Source organism: Enhydra lutris, unplaced genomic scaffold (assembly GCF_002288905.1).
Source record: "Enhydra lutris kenyoni isolate GAN:26980312 unplaced genomic scaffold, ASM228890v2 scaffoldscaffold1, whole genome shotgun sequence".
Taxonomy (NCBI): Eukaryota; Metazoa; Chordata; class Mammalia; order Carnivora; family Mustelidae; genus Enhydra; species Enhydra lutris.
This window is the reverse complement of record NW_019154085.1, coordinates 90,848,122-90,868,002: the sequence shown is the minus strand read 5'-3', so window position 1 is coordinate 90,868,002 and position 19,881 is coordinate 90,848,122. Positions and strand designations below refer to the sequence as shown.

Here is a 19,881-nt window from a genome sequence, read left to right as displayed (position 1 = left end):
TTCTATAATTTGTCTTCTCTTTACATATTCTAATTAAAACATATTGGCTCTAACATCACATAGTAATTTCTTAGTCTCTTTTTGAGTTATATATAGGGAAAGCACAAACGCATTTCAATTTTTTGAATTATGAATCAAAGTCATGTCTTTCCCTTCCTCCGTACCAAATCAAATTGCTTTTCCTTGCTATCAAAGCTTCCTTTAATAAGGATACAAATTTTATTGGAGTGCAGAAGTTACTAATTTACGCAAAAAGAATACTGGATTTGTAGCAACTTAAAATGAAGACAGAAGTTGCAGCTTTTATTTGACATAGAACAATTAAAAATACAGAAAATTTTGAGAATTTTGAGTTTTAAATATTAAGTTTATAAGGAAATTCAGCCCATTATTCATAAATAAATGTTAGTAAATTAATGATATTGAAATTAAAATTTCGAAGAGGTTGTGTGTATGCATGTGTGTGTTTATATATAATTGATAGGAAGTTTCTGGGGAAGAAAGAAATAATATAGCCTTGAGAAATAATTTACTTCTTAAATTAAAATAGAGAAAACCTAAGGGTTCTTGGGTGGCTCAGTAGGTTGAGCATCTGATTCTTGATTTTGGCTCAGGTCATGATCTCAGGGTCCTGAGGTTGGGCTCCATGCTCAGCAGGGAGTCTGCTTAAGATTCTCTCTATCCGGGGCACCTGGGTGGCTCAGTGGGTTGGGCCGCTGCCTTCGGCTCAGGTCATGATCTCAGGGTCCTGGGATCGAGCCCCGCATCGGGCTCTCTGCTCTCTAGGGGAGCCTGCTTCCTCCTCTCTCTCTGCCTGCCTCTCTGACTGCTTGTGATCTCTCTGTCAAATAAATAAATAAAATCTTTAAAAAAAAAAAAAAAAAAAAAAAGATTCTATCCTTCTCCCTGTGCCCCTCCCCCTGCTCGCTCTCTCTAAAATAAATAAATAAATCTTTAAAAAATATATTTAAAAATATAGAGAAGGCTGTTAGTTTTCAGTGCTCCATATTAATGGAGAAATAAAATGACATAGGTAATTCAAACAAGTATATAATTCAAAATATACGTAAATATTGACATGGCCATACTTCTTTCCCTTTTGGGTGGATATAATTAATTCATTTCAATAATCTCATTTTGATTGACACAAAGCAAAAATCATTTTTCTCTATCCAAGAATAACATGGACAGTAGAGAAGGCAGCTGGTGGGTGAAAGCATTTTACAACTTGAATTTACAGTAGATAAGCCAGCCTTAAACAATTTAGGCTTGGCTCTAATCACAATAACATGAATTTTAATGGAGAAACTGTCAGTAAGTACATATAAGTCTGTATTTCATGGCTCTCTCATTAAAGCTTCGATGTATATTATATTTACCTATAATTTACTATGAGATCCTGGCTATCCTATCATGCTCAATTTTTAGATGATCTCAAGTAAGTTGATAGAGATTTCTTTAGATCCTGTCTTTGAATTTTAGAAGGCATTCTTGATAATATAAAGCACTGTTTGAGACATGGTGATAGGACAAAAGCCCACAGTTCTCTCAAAGTGAATTACCTATTGCAGTACCGCAAATGCCACACCTCGAGAGAGATGGGTCATCATAAACATGTTCTTTCATGAAATGTCTCTAATTCTCCAATAGTTCCTGAACCAGCAATTTTTTTGATTTGCATTTCAAAACAGAGTTGTAACAGTACAATTGAAATTCCTGCAGGTCTGAATCTGCTATAGAAAAGGCTTTGTAGTCTCAGAGATGGTTAGCTTAGCCATACAAACAGGCTTTTGACCCCAGGGACTTTCACTCTTGTAGGTAAAACGGTATCCCGTAGATACACACCAATCTGATGAAAATCAATCCCATGTCATCTCACAATTTAACAGCCTTGTGAGTCTTTTATAACCTAAAGATTTAAGAGCAAGCTGTTGAGGAAATGTACTATACCTTCACACTGTCTGTTTTTCATGTTTCTCTGAAATCCAGGCTTACAGCGACAAAAAACAGATGTCTTTATTTGATTACAATATGCATCATCTCCACATGGATTCACATTATCTTCACAGGTATATTCAGCGGGAGCTAGGATTTAAAAATACCATCAAAACTAATATAATTCTAATTCCTGAAGTGGGAGTTTACCTTTTTTCTTAACTTGAAATTATATTTATTATTCCACAGATAAGTATTTTTGAATTTATAAGATTATGACCTTCTTTCTGTCTAAGTCATGATTTCTTATAAAAGTATAGAAGCAGATAAAAATCTGAGCCCATTTACACTGAATATAGTTTCAGACCAAACTGCCAATAGCTGATATTTACAGCTGTTGAAGTACACTACTTGTGGAAGGAATTCGAGAGTCAATGTTTCTAATGACAGGTTATCATTACAATGGTACGATGTATGAGTACTATATCCTTCTCTAGGAAACAAAAGGTTTCCTAGAAGCTCCCAGAGATGTGGGCATTAATTGCTAACCTAAATTTAGTATTCAGGAATTCAATCAAGGGTACTACCATGTTACTCAAACAAGTAGGCTAAATCATCAGTTCTTAAACTTTTTTAGCCTGAAAATATATAGGAGGAGCAGTATGCTCCAGTGGTCAAGGGCTGTTACACAAGTTACAACAGACTATGTGTTATTTGCCATTCCCAGCATAGTAATTACAATTTCATAGCTTTATTTCTCATTCCAGAAAACATTTTAGAATGCAAATAAATGAGAGGGATATTATTGTAAAATAGATGTTGAATTATCTGTTTTTTACTTACATATATCAAATTATTTTGAAATATGACAACTTAATCGAATTATAATGGTTATTAATCCCCACCGACTCTTGAATATTTTACAATTAATTAAAGTACACCAGTGGAATTTCACCTCAGTCTTGAGGTATATGTGGCCATATTGTGGGAGGTAATGCTTCATCAACCCAGAGAGGAACAACTTAGATGCATAAAAAGTGAAAGACCCCATAATAGGAAGGATTTTATGACTTTTATAAGCAATCTGAATTAGAGTCATAAGTTTGGTTATTTTTCTTAATATGAAAAATGAGATATCAAACACTAAACATGAAAATAACCAAGCCCTAGGGGCGCCTGGGTGGCTCAGTGGGTTAAGCCGCTGCCTTCGGCTCAGGTCATGATCTCAGGGTCCTGGGATCGAGTCCCGCATCAGGCTCTCTGCTCAGCAGGGAGCCTGCTTCCCTCTCTCTCTCTCTCTCTCTCTCTCTCTGCGCCTGCCTCTCCGTCTACTTGTGATCTCTCTCTCTGTCAAATAAATAAATAAAATCTTAAAAAAAAAAAAAACAAGCCCTAATAACTCAAATAGCATCACACTCCAACTAAATTAAACAATGATGTCTTCTTTAAGAATAACTCAGCAATGGATTAAAATCTTAAAACACTGAATAAATTACTAAGACCTTTATTATTTTTCAACTAAATAGCATTGTTTATAAGAAAAAATAGTAAATTTATATTTTATGAAATAAAATATTAAGGGACATAGATATCCTTGCTGATAACAAAGTCTGCAATTGGATATTGAGATCTCAGATTCAGGTCTAACAAGGGTACTCACTGTGAAAACGACCTTTCCCACCTCATACTTTCTGATATTAATTTAAGTGGCATTCTAAGGTTGCATTGGTAAGGGCTTACCAAAAAGAAAGTATACTTAGGTATATTTGTGAAGAATGATATTTTCTCACACCAGTAGAGAAAATTTTAGTCATGTTGAAGGAGAATTGAACTTGCATGTTGCTACACTTTAACAGAAACTAAACTTACTTATTCTGCAGCCTTGCTCATCTGAACCATCTCCACAGTCATCAAGTTGGTCACACTGGAAGTCCATGGGGATACATTTTTTATTGCTGCAAGTAAACTCATCTTTTTTACACGGTCTTGCTTTATATGTAAGCTTACCTATAGAGTCATTAAAAAATGATTAGTACTTCACAGAATCAAAACAAATTTACTGAGTTCATTAACACATTCAAGATTTTATTTAAACACTATGAAAAACGTGGCTCCGCAATCCTTTATTTGAAGCTCTTGGCCAAATGAAAAAAGTTTGGAAATTCTGGACTTTTAGAGGAATAACATTGTATTTACCCTGTAATAAGTAACACTACATTTCCACCGGAAAATGTCTGAATATTCATCCTAAGTGAGACCTTGTTCTTAAAGTAATAAAAACTGCTTCAGACCAGTTCAGGTCAGGGTTTGTCATCAGATGATTTTGCCACACGCATTAGTAAAGCCTTGGTTTTAAAAGTTTTTTTTTTTAAATTTCATAATTGTGAAGAAGGAATTGTGTATACAGACATAAACTCCTTACTAACACTCTCCCCTCAAGGAGCTGTTTAACAGAGAACATTTTTAAACCACTGTTTTTTCTCTCATACAGTATTTTCAGAAATAAACTGTGTATCATCAGTGGAGATTTACAGACTAGTAGAGAGTTTGGATAAAGCTGCACAGCTCTACTATTCAAATGAATGTTAGCAGATTATTTTTCATACTTTGTCAGAAGATCAAGTGTCTGAAAAAAATACCCTCAGACATGCTACATGGAAAATACTTCTTTGCAATTTTTTTGAGCCCCAAAACCATTGTATTATCTTGTAGCTGTCACTAAATCAATTATTTCACATTAAACGGATTTACCACCACAGTGATCTTCATCGGAGTTGTCCCCACAGTCATCAATCCCATTGCACATTTGCTCAGGCTGCAGGCATATTCTGTTATTTCTGCATCTGTAAGGTCTTGTGGGTGGGCAAAGAAATTTGGCTGAAAAAAAAAAAAAAAAGGAAAGAAAAAAATCAAAGCCGCTCCTTTGGGTACACTGACTTATGAGGAACGATCCCCTTCCTTTTTTTTTTTTTTTTTTTGGTCTTCCTTTCTTTGTTTTGTTTCATTTTATTTTGCTTTTTGCTTTTGTTTTTGTTTTATTTTGTTTCCTTCTTTTCAAATCCATAATCTGGCTTTTCTGAATACCTTTTGTTGTGGAAATTGCCTTCATGTAGGTACTAGAAACTGTGTGGAAATAGAAGCTATGATCTTGGTTATTTATATTAACTACAGAAAAGAGTGCACAGCTGAAATGAAATGAAGTAAGAAAAAGAGCCAAACTTCATGGTCTCATTTCCAGATGCCTTATCTTAGCTGACTTCACTTGGTGTACCAAATTAATTTATGCCTACAGTTTATACAACATGGCAGGACACTTAGCTATTTAAAAGAGCAATTTCACACAGAATAGAGCTTGAGGAAGCATATGTTATAGGTCCAAATTTGAAAATAGGTCACCCGGTGAAAAAAAAAAAGTCCCAACAATACTATAACTGTTTTTCTTACTCTGTATCTCTGTAAACAAATGTATAAATATATATTTGAGTCACATAGGTGATCTTTGTTATTTATGTTTAATTTTTGTGGGTATATGTAGCTTTGGGGGGGCAGCGGTGTGTGTGACTTAAAATGACAACAGTGAAAGCCAGAGAATTTTATCCTTGTCCCTTCTATCATTATCTAATCTGAAGACTTCTACCCCTAAAGGAGGAAACCTCTCTCATGACACTTTATCTTTACATGTGGAATACTCCAGGTGTTTTCATTGGTTTCTTGATCTTTTCATTCTTGAACTCTTTGCTGATATTCTCATTTATTCTCATTTACTTGACACTATACCCTTAAAACTTTCAATTCACTATCTAATTCTAGCATCTTACAATTGATTATAGGATATCCCCTCAGGAATTTCAAATTCAGTAAGTTCAGAACTCCATTCTTCATCACCTCCCTGTGACTACTTTTTCCCCAAACATAAGCTTTGTGTTATTTCCATGGTTCAGTTAGTAGCACACCAGAGCTGCAAGTCTGGGGTTATTCTAAATGCATTTCTCTTTTGACCTTCAGCTCTTACTAGTCAACAAATCCGGTTGATACTATCCCCAAATTTGCCTTCTTCTCTCCATACATATCAGTTACAACAGTTCAGCTCTGCACTATCTCTTACAGAGAAAACTGCAGTAGAATCCTAAATATCTCTATTTCATTGCCCAACCTAAAATCTTCCACAAAGCACCATAACAACCCACCTTAGATATTAATCTGATCATCTCTTCCATAGTTACCCAGCATTTTCAGAATAAAATTTAAGATACTTCACATGCCATAATGGACTGATCACTACTTTGTCCATGCTACTTTTACAGACAAATCCCTTGTCACTCTTAATATTCTAGCAATACTACTTTATTAGCTTCTTAAATATACCATACTCCTTCTTGCCTGACCTCCATGGTTTAATTGAAATCTGGTTCCCACTCCAAGCATAGGTCCTCTTCTTCAGATCTTTTAGGAATATCTCTTAAATTTCTCAAGCCTCATGTTATATTTAAATACCCCTTAATTTCCTACTTTAGCTTTCAGAACTTTGTTACTATATCTTCACATTCAATTTTTAAAAATAAACTGAAAAAAAACCTATTATTTTGATAGCCAGTCATTTGATTAAATATCTTCCTTATTGCTATTTTCTCATTAGCCTTATAAACATCATTCCTCTCCCCAGTTTACTAATGACTGTAGCATCATACTTCATCATTATTGCTCTCTGTCCAAACTCATTTAAACATCCTAGATGACTTTAATATCTACATGAACAAACCAACCAATATCTGTACCTCTTAGCTCCTTGAGTTTTTCATACCCAGTAGCATTTTACTTCTAATTCACCTAAGCCAGTAAGTATCCTAGAAGGTTGTGAAGATTGGTAGATTCCAATATATTTCTCTTCTTAATTTAGCCAATGACATTTCGTGTTGCTTGCAGGTAAGAATATTAATTGATCTACATGAGTGCAGCTGGATATACTGTTTCCTCCAATGGCTTCATTTACAAAGTCACTAATCTGAATGCTACAAACTCTGACCAGCATTTCTTACTTTCCCAAATTTTAATTCAACCAGTCTCATTAAACCTTTTTTCTGTCTTAGGTGAAACTTTAGTCCATTGATAGATCTACCTTTTCCTATTCTCCAGTGTTTTTGTCTTTAGTTACCTCGGCATTGATATAAGATCCCATTCTCCATCTTTCAGTTTACTCAGTTGACAAATATTTATTGGTAACTTATTATATGTTCTAAAAATTCATTTAGAAACTCACTTTAGTACAAATAATCTGGATTATCTGACTCTTTTCTCTTTTTCATTTAGTTATCTAACAAAACCCTAAGCTTAGATGAATAAAACCATCTGCTATTCCAATGTCTGCATTCTGGGAAGACCAGGAACATTGCAGATGATCATGCCACAAGACCAAGTGACATCACAAATATGAATATTTATTAATACCAGATGGGCCCTAAATATTACTTGGAAATCATATATATCTGTATCTACATAGATATAAATACAGATATACATGTATATATAGATAGATAGATATGGATATAAATACAGATAGAGATAGCATGTTAGTCTCTTACCCTTTGCAATAACAATTTAAATCTGTATTCCTTTCAAATTTTCTAAAATAACAACCTTCCATATTCTATATATGAATATACTTCCTACTGCATATATAAAAATGAAATAAAATGATGGTGAATTTGTTATCACTTCATTATATAATTGGACATCCACCTCCATTTATAGATAATCTATCAATTCATGTCAGTATTTTTAATAACAGAGAAGGGGTGACTACTCTTTCTAAAACTAAGTTTTCATCTGCTCTGAAGCCAATTTTTTCCTGCCCTTTCAGGAACCACTCCATCTTTCTTGATACATTTCATTACCTTGGTATTTCTTTTGCCATACCTTTTTTTTTTTTTTTCCTTCAAATCATTTTGTGGTAACTCACCTGAGTCTCTTCCAGCTGCTTATATTTATGTAGAAGTTTGGTGGCACTCAGTATTCTATCCTAAATTCCTTCTTCTCTTATGCCTTACTCCTACCCAGCCTAAATCTTAAAAAGTCCATAGTATTCATTATCCCATTTTATTCTGACTCTCAAATTTATAACTTTAGTCCAGCTTTTTAAGCTTTAGAATCAAGTATCTAGAGCCTACCTGGAATCTACACTTGAATGTCTCCTCAAATGTATCTCAAACCAGGCATTTAATCTTTACTTGCAATACTGTTCCTCTTCCTATATTCCCCATGTATTCAACTGAACAAGCACAAACCCCCTATAAATTATACTTAGTAACTTCCTCTTCCTTGACTTATCTATCTAATCTATTATTTAATCCTATTTTATTTTGCTTTTCAAATTACCTCCAAGTATATTTGCCATCATGTGTTATCATTATCTTAACCCGAGCTAGTAGCATGGCTTGCTTAGAGTACAACAATTATCTTACCTAGCCTTGCCCCTTTCTCTCCAATATATGTAATATATATATATATGACTATATGCCTGTTGTACTTAGAACTTAGAACTTAAAACAATTCTTAAAATTTTTATTTATTTATTTATTTATAGAGAGGGAGAGAGAAAGACAGAGAGAGAGGTCAGGGGGAGGAGCAAAGAGAGAAGGAGAGAGAGAATCTTAAGTAGGCTCCATGCCCATCTCAGAGACCAACCCAGGGCTTGATCTCAGAATCTTGAAATCACTACATGAGCCAAAATCAAGAGTCGATGCCACCCAGGTGCCCCCAAACCATTTAGTATTCTTAATTACTTTTAGGCTAAATCCAAAATTCCCCATGAAGACTTACAAGATTCCAGACTCTTCCATCTCTTCAGTTTCATCCTAAACCAGTATCTACCTTGACCTGTACTCTCCAAGCACAGGGATCTTTCAGTTACTCCAATAAGTTATGGTTCACTCTGCCTCAGGGTTGTCTACATTTTCCTTTGCCTACAACATCATGTCATCCACCTTATCTCCAGCCCATCACTTTCACCTGCTTAGCGGTGATATATCTCTCAGACTGAAACTCAAATACTATTTACCATAACCCAAGATTGAATAAAATCTCTCTGTTCTATACTTTTAAAACTTACTCTTTTTCCTCAATGCACATATCATAATTTTCAACCATATATTTTTAAATCATTTGAATACCTAGTCCACTAGATTCTCAGTTCTGTGACATTTGGGTCCATGTCTGTATCTCTCATCATTATATTCCCCAAAATAATAACAGTATCTATGCTAACAAATATTTATTAAATGAACAAATGACACTATTTCCCATGCTGTGCATAATGCCTATGCTGTCTTTTAATTTGGATTGTTCAAACTGTAGCTTTCTGAATTCTTCCTTAGGCAGAGTTCATCTTATTCCTCTCCTCTTTATCTGTACATTTACTTAATTCCACCATTGCTTAAAATATAATGTATTAAAATCTGATTAGTACAATCAGAGTAAGATCTTGTCAAAGAGAACCATGTGCTGTTCTTCTTTTTCTTTTTTTCTTTTTTCTTTTTTTTTTTTTCCATCCCAATTACTTAGCACAGTCCTTGGTACATAACAGCTTGACTCAATGTTTATACTGATGACCTAGGGGAATGTAAAAACATGCACATAATCAAGCTGGTTGTATTTTAGGTTTTCCAGCAGCTGTGTGGCACATCACTGAGAATCACTTCCTGGTCCTAGAAGTGGTCCTGGGGGTATGACACTGGAGCCTCACATGGTTAATTAGCAACCATTTCCTATTCCACTCACTAGTTGTGTGCTAAAGTGGAATAGAGGAAAAAAAATATATATATATGTACATATATGTATACATATACATACTTTATAAAAATAATTGATTCTGGCTTGATATTGACAGGTAAATTTATATTTTTCCATGGATTATAATTCAGAAACAATATAATCTTTGGTGATTTTCTAGAGTACATTGTGTAAGACGATGTTGAACTAAAACTGAAACTTAGTTATATCTCTCATTAGTTGTGTCTACAGAGAACACTCTCCAAAGACTGTCATTTTTAAGTTTTAAATCCCTTTACAAATAAAGCTACCTCCATGCTTTGGATATTTTATTCAATTGTAATGTCAATAGTCAATGTCACTGTCTATCAAAAAATATTGTTTTAATTTGGTGTACCAAATAGAACAAAGAATTTAAGTATATACACTCATGCTATGTCTTCTTTAATTTACCTGAAGTGCTACTTAATTATATCCAAAGTAGGAGTATTTTTCTTTAAATTAGAGGTAAAATACACTTTTACTGAGATTAGATACAAAGAATGAGAAGAAGGAATTGAAAATGCTTGTTACCTATAAGAAATCCTTTACTTGGTGATATAAACAGACATTTATAGTTGCTGGTTGCGTAAGTACACTCCTGACAATTATCAAGAGTCAAGAGTAACTTGAATTTGAAGAAGCAATAACTTTTGTTAAGATTTTCAGATTGAAAGGTTATATAACTCCTAATTGCAGTTCTCTGCCTAAGTCTATATATGTATTAAAATATATTAATATATTTATAACATAGGACATATATGAAGAAATAATATATGCTATATTTAAGTATATTAATATATTTATGTAATAAAATACATCCATATACTTACATATTAAAATATTATCAATATACTTACATATTATCTCCATATATATCTCCCTGACATTGGTCTCAGTGGTGGGTAACTTGTGGGGCTACATGCTTTTATTATTCACATTTTGTCCATGTACTTATCTGTCCCCGACAAAAAATGTTTTAGCCTCAGTAACCAATTTGGTACAAAGCTGAGTCCTTATATGAACCTCACACAATTCAAAAGCTAAATCACTATAAGTCCTCCCAGATAGGCCATACACTATCTTTTGAATAATGTTGACATGTACAAATTCAGATTTAGGGGCCATCTCTGTAAAATCATCAACTTTGGGCAGGGTAATCTATTACTACCTGAATAAAAGCTGTATCTGTATCTACCTAACCCCAGGATGGTAGACTTTGTGGTTTGCCTCACCACTCTATCAATTCACGCCAGCATGTTAGATCTGGAAATGACAGTATAATCTAGACCCAGGTGAAATGCATACCACACAAATCGGGGGCTTCATCAGAGTTGTCTCCGCAGTCGTCTTCTCCATCACACACCCAGAAATGTAGTTTGCAAAGGGAATTATTGCAGAGAAACTCATCTGATCTACATATATTTCCTCCTTTATTTTCAAACAAAACAGAAAAAGAGACACAGAGATGTAGCATAATTAATTAATGCCAGTCAACAGGACACATATTCCTCTAATTATCTTCGCACAGTACCTAGTTTCTCACTTCCTTATATTTTTTTCCTGTACAATATGAGGGACAAGCAGTATCCAGACTTTTTTTTTTAAGTTAATCATGGTTTATTTTTCAAAACAATCTGATATTACCCAGGTATATCATATTTCCTTTGGAAAATACTGGTAAGATAGTAGAAGAAAGTTTTTTCAAATATAAATTATCTTCCACCTCACAAAATTTTTTATGTTACTGTAAAGAAACTTAGATTTTAAATGGTATTAATTTTCATTATATATATTGTGTTGTTCTGGAAAGAAAAGACACTTGCAAAATTATTAGTTCAATTTGGTTATATCTGGAAACTGACAAACTTAGTTGCTGAAGACAGAATAACCAATAAAAAGCTTTTGCGATCACAGATAATCAGTTAATTTTATACAGAACTAGAAGTTGGTGATGTGGTGAAATATTTCAGTCATACTTATAAAATGTATACAGTAGTGTACCTGATTTTTTGTGTATTTCATAAATGTTTGCTTTTTTCTCTTTTCACAATTAAATGTAAAACATCAAGAATACAAAGATATGCTCACTTAAAATTAAATATATTTATCCTGTGCAAAGGAACCAAAATACTAATCAGCTCTGATTATATGTTTAGATACGTAATAATATATAGTGGAAACTGCAATGGCTGGGGAATTAGGAACTTCCCTTGTGTTGCCTGTCTATTAATTTCTCTGGGACTCAGTGTTTTCCTATGTTATAAGAGAGGCTTGGCTAAAGTAATTTATAAGGTCATATTTACAAGCAGTACCTGGGGAAACAACCCAAAACAACCTGATGGGAATTCAGAATTAAGATAAATAAGATTGCTCTCAGAGAATTTTACTACCTATTTAAACCTCATAAGATAATAAATATGGTTTCCATATTAGATAGATTTGACGATTGAAGGCATTAACATATTTAGAAGTTGACATGTTTATTAAAACATGGGGCTGGAGAGGGATAGTGCTCATCCTTGTGAAACTAGAAAATCCTGGAAGGAAGCATTGTTCATTTTGTGGATGCACTTTAGGGGGAATAATAAGCCTAAACTTACGAGGGTCAAACAGCTCATCTTGTTGGGTTTTGACTTGTATACGAATCTTTAATAATTCCCTGATAGCAGCAAAGACTTAATTTAGCAAATGACAGAATGAAATTTGGATTTTAGCATGATAACACTAGCTAGAATGTGGAGAACTTGGAAATAAAGGTAGCAAGAGTAAAGCCAAGGTTGGAGGAAAAAGACCAATTTGAAGAGAGGTTGTAGCAATGCAGAAGAGAACTGTTGGTACTTGATTTAGAGTAGCTATGTTTGAAAGTGCTTCAGGAGGTAGAATCCTCAGGATCTGATGGCTAAAAAGATGAAGGTGGCAAGGAGAATGAGCAGTCAAACATAGTACTCTACTTTTGGTTTATTTGGACCATTTAGTGAATGTAGGTATTGTCCAAAAATAAAGAAATACAAAAGGAGGAGCAAGCTTAATAGAAATAATTACACAATTCATTTAAGGACTAGTAAGACAATCATGTAGTGATATTTAACAGGATAGTGGATAAATGTGTTTAAAAGATAAGACAAGTTCTGAGCTGTAAATATGTAGCTGGGAATGATCTGAATGTAGTTGTTATTTGAAATTTAGAATGAAACAGAGGAAATCAACATTTAAAGACTGGATAGATAAAGAGGAGTCTGCAAAAGAGACAGAAAAAGTAGCCAGAGTTTTTGGAGAAATACCTGAGAAGTGTTCCAACAAGGAAGTAGTAGTGAGCATATTTATATAATGCTAAAAGAGGAGGTTCAGTGAACTGGTGGTGGATTTATTGATGTGTTTGTAGTTTATTATTATTAGATGAAAAAGTAGTAGTTACTGTAATCATCCATTCCTCTCCAGGAGTTTGGTCTTAAAGGCAAGGAAGAAAGGAGGAAGTTATGTGAATAAAAGAGGCTGGTTCCTTGTATGGAGTAAAACAGATATCCGATATACTTAAGTCCTTCTGAGAATAATTCAGTAGACAGAGTAAGCTTGAAGATACAGAAGAGAGAAAGGGTAATTGATACGATGAATTCTTTGAGAATCCAGAAATTGTGAAGGATTTGAGATTTAAACTAATATAAAAGGATTATGCTTAGATTGGAGGTGAAACAAGTCTCTCATTTCAAGAGGGAGGAATGGGGGAAAGGTTAGGCTAGGCACAGCATTAGGTAGATTTGTTAATTTGGTGACCAGATGTTGAATAAAGCTCAAGATTTTAAACTATTTCTGTGAAGTAAAAGGTGAGGAAGAAATTCAACTTTTTAAAAAACTTGGTAGGGTTAACGGTAGAGAGATGATTAGGGACATAGAGGCCGATGGCTTAGAATCTTTTTTTTTTTTTTTTTTTTTTTTTAGTTAAAGCTGAGGCCAAGATATTGTGATAGCAATCTGAACAGTTCTGAGAGTTTCTGCAAAAACGCTTAACATAACTGGCACATCCTACATTGGCATTTCTGAAGACTAGCAAACTCTAAAATATGGAAAAAGTCAAGTCCGTGGTAAGTCCACCGTGGTGAGTATCACCATGTAAGACTGACAATATAATATCTGGCATTGGGGTGCCCCTTTCTTTCAACTTCTGGAATGGTCAGTTCTAAAATGCCCTAATTCAAAATATAATTTCAATGATCAAAACCCATGCAAGAAAATATATTACCACTTAACAACTCTGTCTGAAAACAATAAAAAGATAACATATATAGCCTTTAGTATTAAAGAAACTTAAGATATGAATATTGATAGGAGGTGAGTGTTTGCTTAATTCATTCAATATCAAAATCCATGGAATATGAAAGTTATATTCTTTCAGAATAAAGATGCTCTCATGACTAAATCTCATTGCATGTTCCATTTTACAATGGATTATATTCAAACAAAATTTGTGAACTCTTGACATCTTCTGACTATTTTAGAAAAGTCTATTTGTAGCACATCAGTCTTGTTGAAAGGAAAATAAAAAATGAGTTCCCAAAGGTATCACATTAGGTAACACAATTTCCCCATAAATGGGCATATTATTTTTTTTATTAAGAAGAGGAGAAATATAAATGAAATCACAATTGTAGAATAAGATAAACATTTTGTGATAACTTACTAAAGGGTTCCTATTGTACCATGAAGGATATGTATTAAAAAAAAAAATGCATCATGGGGCTACCATGACATCGTGAGTCTAACATAAAATGCTTATTTTGAAATGACATGAGGCACACATAACCAACAAAATTCCAGTTTCCTAGTCATTAGTCATGTTCTTAATAAGCTCGACAGAAGATTATTAGAAAAATAGAAAAGTGTGTGTATACATATATAAACAAAAACCTGTATCTGAATATAACTGAACTTTTGGCAGGTTCATAGAAATCTGAACAGGGCATTATCATCAAAATTAAGCATCTAGAGTTCCCATTTTAATTTAGGTAGAGGGAAAGTTTAATATATGATAATGTTTTATAATTTTCATAAATAGTTAACATATTTTTGAGCTGGTGATTACTAAAAAGAATAATTCTCAATCTTGTCCACCAAAATTGCTAAAGAGAATAAAGTTTGGGATCTCAGACCAAAACAAATACCAAGTTTCCTTGAGGCAACATGTTTTAGCTTTGGAAGTATGAATGCTGCTTTTAATTCCACAGTATTTGGGGGTTTGACTTTTTAAAGTAAACTAGTAAAGCTAATTCTCTTAGAAAATGTTCCTGCATCCCTTTTGCCTTCCAACCCCAACCCTTTGTTCATGTGTCCAGATCCGGGATGAATGAAGTGAGATTTGTTTATTCTGGCATTCCTTTTCCTCAAAGCCTTAAAGTACATTTATCCAGTACCTAAACCATTTGTTGGAGGTAAGTGAAATGCTAGAAATCTGAATTCGAGCAAGCCTTAAGGTATATCCTTACAGGATCAAATACTTTAACCACCAAGATAATTCATTGGAATTTACCTGACAGCAAAGAAACCCAAGAAAGTTAGAAACATGAGTATTGATGGAAGGGGAGTTTTGACACATTTGTAAATAATTGAATTAAAGGTCTTCAACTCTTTTTTTAAACAGTAAGCTTAAACTCTTAGTAGAGTTGGTTTAAATCTAAAAAATAACTCAGATTTCAAATGCTATCGTTCAATGCTAATGTTCTTTTTTTTTACTGTAATGTTTGATTTTTAACCTGTAATTCTTTGTTCAAACAAACATTACTTATGAAATTTAATATTTAAAAAATAGATAAATCCTGACAGGACTGCCCTTATACAAACACACATACAGTCACTCACTTTCTAGATACTCCTATGGCTCTTGGAGACATTTCACTGTGGTTGGATCTGATAGTATGAAAAATTAATACAGAAAGGTTTCTAGAAGTAAAACAAGAAACTAGATCTCTTGAATCTCATTTCAATAAATTCTCTGTGCTTTACTTAGTACAAATTCTTTTACCCTTTCTTTTTGAAAAAATATTTGAAGACTCTTTAAAAGCCTTGGAAAACTTCTCATTATGCTTGATATTAAAACCAAATTCTATAGCATTAATTTCCAGTTACTTATAGTTCCTAAACACTTAAAGTTTCTCTCACGTCTGAGACTTTTGTGCATAATGATAACACTGCCTGGAATGCACTTCCTCATTCTGTTTGCATACCTAATTTTTTACATCAAGAAACTCACATTCCAACAGGGGAAATCTAGTCAACTAATACAGAAGCAATTATACTAGAAGGAAAAATACTATAACAGGAATGCAATCAAAGGGTTGCTAGGGAAGCTCCAGAAGAGACAGATTTGGTAGAAGACAGTAGCAACTGAATGGACTTGGAAAGATAGATATAATTTTCATTGGCAAAGGTATCGAGATGGTGGAAATAGCAGAGGAATCAGGACAGACGTTGGAAAACATGGAAAATGTTACTAGATTTATTCTTCAGTTTGGTCTAGGATATATGATATAAAGAGAAGTAATCGAGGATAAGGGTAGGGAGGTAGGGCAGGATCATTTTCTTGTAACCCTGACTGCCATATTTATATATAACCAGAAAGAAAGAGCTTCGAGCTAACGTCGACATAATCAGAGTTACACTTCAATAAGATCAACCTGGCAGCAGTGAGTGGAATGTATTAGAGTCCAATTACATGGCATTACATGAACCCAGGCAAGAAGCAATGAGAGAAAGAGCCAGACTGGTGACAAAGACTGAAATTGAGGGGCTGGAGCTTATTAGCTAGAAAATGGAAAAAGAGGAGTTACTTAATTGTCCTGAAGTCTTAGAATATGATTGTGTTGAAGAGCTTTTGGTGCCAGAGTGTCTACAAAGTTTGCTGTCTCTAAAGTGACCAATTATAGAATGTGAATGTGAGAACTTAACCAAAAGTAGAAACAGCTATTAGGGAAGTACAACCTTTTATGGCTCTATATAATGCACTGCAGATTCCAAATGAGAACTAGGATTTCTTCTGGTGAATATTGCAATACTTTATCAGGTTGGGTCTGGAGATTTTAGGAAATAATAAAGGTTTGATCTAATATTAAAGAAAATGGAGGATATTTTTCTTTGAGTGATTAGATTTTTATAAAAGCAATTTTTTTTTCTTTTTAAAAAGACTTTTAAATGATTTTATTTGTTTATTTATTTGAGAGGCAGATAGAGAGAAAACACAAGCAGGGAGGAGAGGGAGAAGCAGGCTCCTTACTGAGTAGAGAGTCGTAAGAAGCGCTTGTTCTTAGGACCCTGGGTTCATGACCCAAGCCAAAGGCAGATTCTCAAATGACTAAGCCATTGAAGTGCCTCTAAAATTTTTATTCAAATTCCAGTTAGTTAACAGTGTAATATTAATTCGAGATGTACAATATAGTGATTCACCATTTCCATACAACCCCCAGTGCTCATCACAAGTGTACTCCTTAATCCCCATTGCCTATTTCACCCATCCCCTACCTACCCCCCTCTGTAACCATCAGTTTGTTCTCTATAGTTGAGTCCATTTCTTGATTTGCCTCTTTTGTTTTCCCTTTGTTGATTTATTTTGTTTCTTAAATTCCACATATGAGTGAAATCATGTGGTATTTGCCTTTCTCTGACTGACTTATTTCACTTAGCATTATACTCCCTAACTCCATCCATGTGCTTGCAAAGGTATATTGAAACTGTATAAACCCTGAGTACATGTTCAAATGCCCTGCAACATACATCAATAGTTAGCATCATCTCTGTTGATGATATTCCAAAGACTGAAATGCAAAGTCCATTGACTTTTTAAAGCAGCTTAAAAATAATTTTGCATTTAAACAACATATTTAACATTATGAAAATAATAAGAGTTATAGAATTTGTGATCATTTTAAGCTTCACCCACAATTTCTTTGCTTTCATCTCATTAACCTTAAAGTAGTAACAAAGTTGCTTGTAATGTAGTGAATTACAATTAAAAAGTTGTTATTTTTCAGGAAATATTTTCACAAAACTAGAAAATAATGCACTACAAAATTTAAAGCTGACTTCCAGACTGACAAAAAATGTAGATCATTTTCTCAGCCATATGGCAAAAAGGAAATTTGGGGCACAAGCTGCAACCTATGTATGATCTAGCAAATTAGTATGTGTAATATAGTATGCCTTATGTTATTATATTTTCATAGTAAGGCAAGCAATGTGGAAGAGAAATGTATCTTAAAAATAGTTTTGTAGTAACGGCTCTAGCAGTTATGCTCCCTGCATCCTTCTCCTGTCCCTGTTCCTGACCCAGTATCTAATCCAAGGACAGGCTTGGGGTAGAACACATTAAACACTTGCACTTTGGTTGCCTTTGTCATATGTAGCTTGACATTTACTCTGTCTGAAAATTATCCAGATTTTGCTTACTCAGAGCAGGATGTTACATAATGAAACAGGAATGGGTAAAGAGAATCATTTGGTGATTCCATCCTCTGGCCCTAGTGCCCTTTTGATTTTGCACAACATTTTAGCTGTCATTCTCTTATTTCCAGGCAAGTGCACACACACACACACACACACACACACACACACACACACACACAGATACCTTACCTCTGTCACAGTTCTCTTCATCACTGCCATCCACACAGTCATGAATGCCATCACAGAGCCATCTAATTGGAATACAGTGGGCTTTATTTCTGCATCGAAACTGATCTTCCTTACATTCAGTCACACAGTCCATCTGTTCAAATACAAATAAGCACTGCAGTTTTCATTAATGATAATGACATAGTCACAGGCAAAATAAACATGCAGCTGACAATACTGGAGATTTATTACACCGTGGGCTTTCTTTTATTTTGACTTAATGAATATAACCTCTGCAAATGACAATGGGGCTTAGTATATGAACAGCATGCAGACTCAGGATCTGTTGCAATTTCTGTATTGAGTGTACTTGTCCTAACATTTTAGACATTGCTAAGAATCAAGAATCTATCTCTTTACTCTATTTTTATTATGTTTGCTTTCCCGAACCTAATTCATGTAATTCAGAGATTTTAATCAAATGATAGATTTTACCTCATCAGAACCATCAGCACAGTCATATTCTCCATTACATTTCAAAGATGCTGAAATACATCCTCTGCTTGCACATATATATTCACTTGATGAGCAAGTAGGAGAAGCTGAATATAATTATAAAGTTAAGATTTAGATTCGGTAAATTGAATGATTGGTTTCATAGATAAAAATATAAATAAGCATGTAAAAACGCATAGACAGCAATGAAGGTAGTTTATATTATTTAAACTATAGTCCATATCTGATATCAAACATTTATTTAAAATGTGTTTCATAGTATTATCGCATTTCATTAAATATACCTAAAAAAATGATGTAATAACCTGTTCAGTAAGTATTCAACTCACCAGACTAAAGAAAGAAGGAAAAAAATCTATATAGTCTCCACCTCTTTAGTTTTGAAGAGTTAAATGAATTTTCCATAATTTTAAATTAAATTATTTAAAAACAAAGGCCTTAAATTGTTTTTAAAATTGTAAAGGGATTTAGTGACCCTTGGAAATGTTAATTTATATATGCATCATATAAATCTAAAAGTAGAAATCTTGGCATAGTCTCATAGACCCCATGATATCTAGCTGGCTGTGTTGACATAAATGTCATATTTGCATAAGGTCTGAGAAGTACTTTTGTTTTGGGGTCTTAAACATGAATAACGCAAAATTAACTGAGTCTATAGCAACTTTATGACATAGAAAATGAAAATAACAAGTGGATATTTAAATTACTATCAATATTAAATCTAATTAATTGACACAGTAATTATGATTGTTGCCTTTGTCTGCGGGTTTGAATCTGCTAGGCCAGCATTCAACCTCCAGGGTTCTTGGCCTTACAGTGGTCCACTAGGTAGCCAAATGTACTTATATAAGGAGTCTGTGGTCTGAAATGCTTATTTCCAGGATTCTAAAAAGCTTTTTCCTAGAGTTTTAATTCCTTTTAATTGACAGTGTTTGCCTAGGGGTCTGTATTCATATGGAGACTGAGAACTAAATTCAGTAAGAAAAAAGATGCAATCAATTACCAATATGAACCATGTGCATTGTA

General features: G+C 33.8%; 1 protein-coding gene across 1 annotated transcript in view; it reads right to left on the bottom strand.

Annotated features, from left to right (window-relative positions):
- The window catches only part of LOC111140884 (LDL receptor related protein 1B), a 1,957,146-nt gene that overhangs the window by 133,205 nt on the left and 1,804,060 nt on the right, over positions 1–19,881 (bottom strand). The window contains exons 71-76 of the mRNA XM_022493131.1: positions 18,832–18,938; positions 18,358–18,490; positions 11,047–11,169; positions 4,687–4,812; positions 3,805–3,942; positions 1,951–2,085 (exon numbers count right to left, since the gene is read on the bottom strand). Coding sequence (XP_022348839.1) covers positions 1,951–2,085; positions 3,805–3,942; positions 4,687–4,812; positions 11,047–11,169; positions 18,358–18,490; positions 18,832–18,938 — 762 coding nt within the window. The remainder of the gene's footprint in view (positions 1–1,950; positions 2,086–3,804; positions 3,943–4,686; positions 4,813–11,046; positions 11,170–18,357; positions 18,491–18,831; positions 18,939–19,881) is intronic.